This window comes from Amphimedon queenslandica, unplaced genomic scaffold (genome assembly GCF_000090795.2).
Source record: "Amphimedon queenslandica unplaced genomic scaffold, v1.1 AMPQUscaffold_9221_Cont18821, whole genome shotgun sequence".
NCBI lineage: Eukaryota > Metazoa > Porifera > Demospongiae > Haplosclerida > Niphatidae > Amphimedon > Amphimedon queenslandica.
The window spans coordinates 31-3,378 of NW_003550507.1; the positions used below are offsets into that span (position 1 = coordinate 31).

Below are 3,348 nucleotides of genomic sequence, written 5' to 3' on the forward strand. Positions count from 1 at the left end.
TGTCGTGTGATCATGGATGATTCTTCAAGATCATAAACTTACTAGATTTTGTAAGATCTTATTAGATTTCAATTTAACAAGATCATCTTAGTTCTTACAAGGTGTGGTATTACAAGATTTAAGTGAGGCATGATCTTACATTTTCTGACATACTCCTTTATTCATAAGATCTTTAAAATTCTTACAAGAATTATAGTTATGATAGATCTTACAAGATCTGACAGGTTGTTCAAATCTTATCAAATCTTAAATAAGAATTTGCAAGAATTTCTGTGTTAAGATTTTACAAGATTACTATCTTATGTTTTCTTGTATAATCATGTGAAATCATGAAAAACCTTATAAGATCTTGCTGGGATTTTTCACAAGGGCATGTATTATTGGCATACGGACATACAATGTACATGTATTATTGGCATACGAACATACAATGTACATGTATTATTGGCATACGGACATACAATGTACACCCTTGTGAAAAATCCCAGCAAGATTCTTGTTAAGTTTCTTTAAAATTCTTAACAAGATTCTTGCTAATATTTCACAAGATTTTACCTGATTTTGAAACAAAGATTATGTAAGATAGTGTTAGATCTTGCTATCAAAATGTAAGCGAAATCTTACAGGATCTTTCTCAAGATCTTACCAAATTTTTAGAAGATCACAGCAAGATCTTACCTTAAGATCATAACAAGATCTCACCTGATTTTGAAACAAAGAACATGGAAGATATCATGGGATCTTGCTTTATCAAGATTTTTAAATATTAGCTGAGTTCTTACATGAAGTTTCAGCTTATGAAAAATAGATGTAACAGTAAGATCTGAGCAAGATCTTACATTGCATTAATGAATTACTTAATGATGTGAAGGTTAATGGTGAACTTCATTAACTTTTCGACTTAATTATGTTGAAATTTTACTTTCTTTATATACTGCCATTATCGTAAAGGCTATCGTGGGTTGTCTACCACTTCCTGTGACGTCATGCAATTTGTAAGATCTTTCAAGATCTTTTATGACTTAATGAGTGATCTTATGTGTCGTGTGATCATGGATGATTCTTCAAGATCATAAACTTACTAGATTTTGTAAGATCTTATTAGATTTCAATTTAACAAGATCATCTTAGTTCTTACAAGGTGTGGTATTACAAGATTTAAGTGAGGCATGATCTTACATTTTCTGACATACTCCTTTATTCATAAGATCTTTAAAATTCTTACAAGAATTATAGTTATGATAGATCTCACAAGATCTGACAGGTTGTTCAAATCTTATCAAATCTTAAATAAGAATTTGCAAGAATTTCTGTGTTAAGATTTTACAAGATTACTATCTTATGTTTTCTTGTATAATCATGTGAAATCATAAAAAACCTTATAAGATCTTGCTGGGATTTTTCACAAGGGCATGTATTATTGGCATACGGACATACAATGTACATGTATTATTGGCATACGGACATACAATGTACATGTATTATTGGCATACGGACATACAATGTACATGTATTATTGGCATATGGACATACAATGTACATGTATTATTGGCATATGGACATACAATGTACATGCATTATCGGCCAATTAAGGAATCATCATACAAACACAATACCTTCAAGAGTCCCATGTCAGTTAAGTCACCTCAAAGAAGGAATGAAGCCAATATGTCTGATCACAGATAGCCCCTATAATTCAATATTACCTTTTGACATAATGCACACCCTTATTGAAATCAACTGCATAGTAACAAAATGATTTACACAACCATATTATAAAGGAATATAAGCTGAATTTACCTGTTTAAGAGGAAAACAGAGCTAATTTGTACTGGTCTAAGTTGTCTGGCTCCCTGTTGATAAAAGTAGGAGGGTCAGTATGTTTCTATGACAACTAGGTGTGTTAATTTAATGGTTGAAGTGTGTATGTGTTGAAACAGCACACTTAGTGTGCTGTTTTAGTAATTTAGCACACCTACAGGCAGAACAACACAGTGAAATGTGTACCAAATAACACACTCATTTTTTGTGTGTACATGTTCTTATGTAGTATAGAAAGTTTGAAGGAAACTCTGCTCATGCTTGTAGCAATTAAGATACCAGATGAGTACATTGATGGATCTGTATCACATGATCACAATAGATAGAATTTTGAAGCACTCATTGAGTTTACAATAAATTATTTACAATTATGTCTGGATTAAATATTAGATGACTTTAATTACAGAACACTTTCAATTAAAGTTGCTTAAAATAACATTTGCAGTGCTAGCTATGCATACTGGATAATTGAAGAATTATTTCACTGATGTTCAAATAAAATTATTTCCCTAATGTCCAAATAAATGTTAATTGTGATGATGTCACATAGCATGACCTTGGGACTAATTCTACTCTTCATCTAGCAGGTTGCTGACCACATCAAAGGTACAAACCAATATTTAATATGAACTTTGCTTAAGGAAATACTTATAGATCTACTAGAGGAAAAAAATGAAGCTGCTGGCTATGTTGTGTTTTTCTTGTCTCTTATATTGTTAGTTGTATTAAATTGCATGATCTAATATTCTCATTCATTTTTAACTTTAGATATCAATGCTGCTCAAGGACTGGAGCAAGAGTGTACTAGATTCATGAGTCAATCACTGGTCAGATACAGAACAAAGAATCTAAGAAGCAGTGCAATTGGAAGTCCCTTAACTGAGGCAGTCAGAGTCTTGCATGAGTACCAGTTCAATTGTTCATCTACTATAACCAGTCTTATAATGGGGATTGATGTAAGAGCAGGTCTTAGACTTTTTCCAAGTGTTCAGGTCTTTCGAAAAATTGGTGGCAGCAGTCAATATGACCTAGTGATTGGAAGCGAGAGAGTTATCTATTATGGGACTAGTAATGTCAGTACCAGTGGAGTGTTTGAATATCCACTCAATCCTCCTATACCAGTAATGAGTGGAGACCTGCTAGCTGTATCACAACCATCTCCAGCCTTTAGCATAGTTAGAGTACATTACATTGATAATGTTCAAGGAGTCAGATTCAGTAGCAGCCAATATGCATTTGGCACTAGAAGTGGTGTCAACTTAAACAACCCTTTAATCACCAATCAGTTGATCTTAATATATCCAGTAACAGGTATATTTATAATGCATTTTCATTGTAAATTATTATTACTATCATTAGATGGATACTGTGTTAACAGCATCAATTCAATCACTCCTTCAATTGTTAGAGAATATGGTTTTAAAGTACAGCAATCACAAATGTTTTCCAGTAGACGGCAGTATTTATATCCTGACATGCTCTTCTCTTGCAATGGATCAGTTACTAAATGGATTTTTGGAGCTGTGG

The 3,348-nt window shown here is 32.6% G+C and overlaps 1 protein-coding gene across 1 annotated transcript; it reads left to right on the forward strand.

Moving 5' to 3' along the window:
- Positions 1–1,542: 1,542 nt before the first annotated feature.
- On the forward strand, positions 1,543–3,341 carry LOC109590956 (uncharacterized; the record flags this gene model as incomplete). The annotated part of the gene is made up of 4 exons (XM_020006790.1): positions 1,543–2,427; positions 2,476–2,536; positions 2,590–3,132; positions 3,181–3,341. Coding segments are annotated over exons 2-4 (747 nt in total), but the record flags the coding sequence as incomplete, so codon positions are not given.
- Positions 3,342–3,348: the final 7 nt, after the last annotated feature.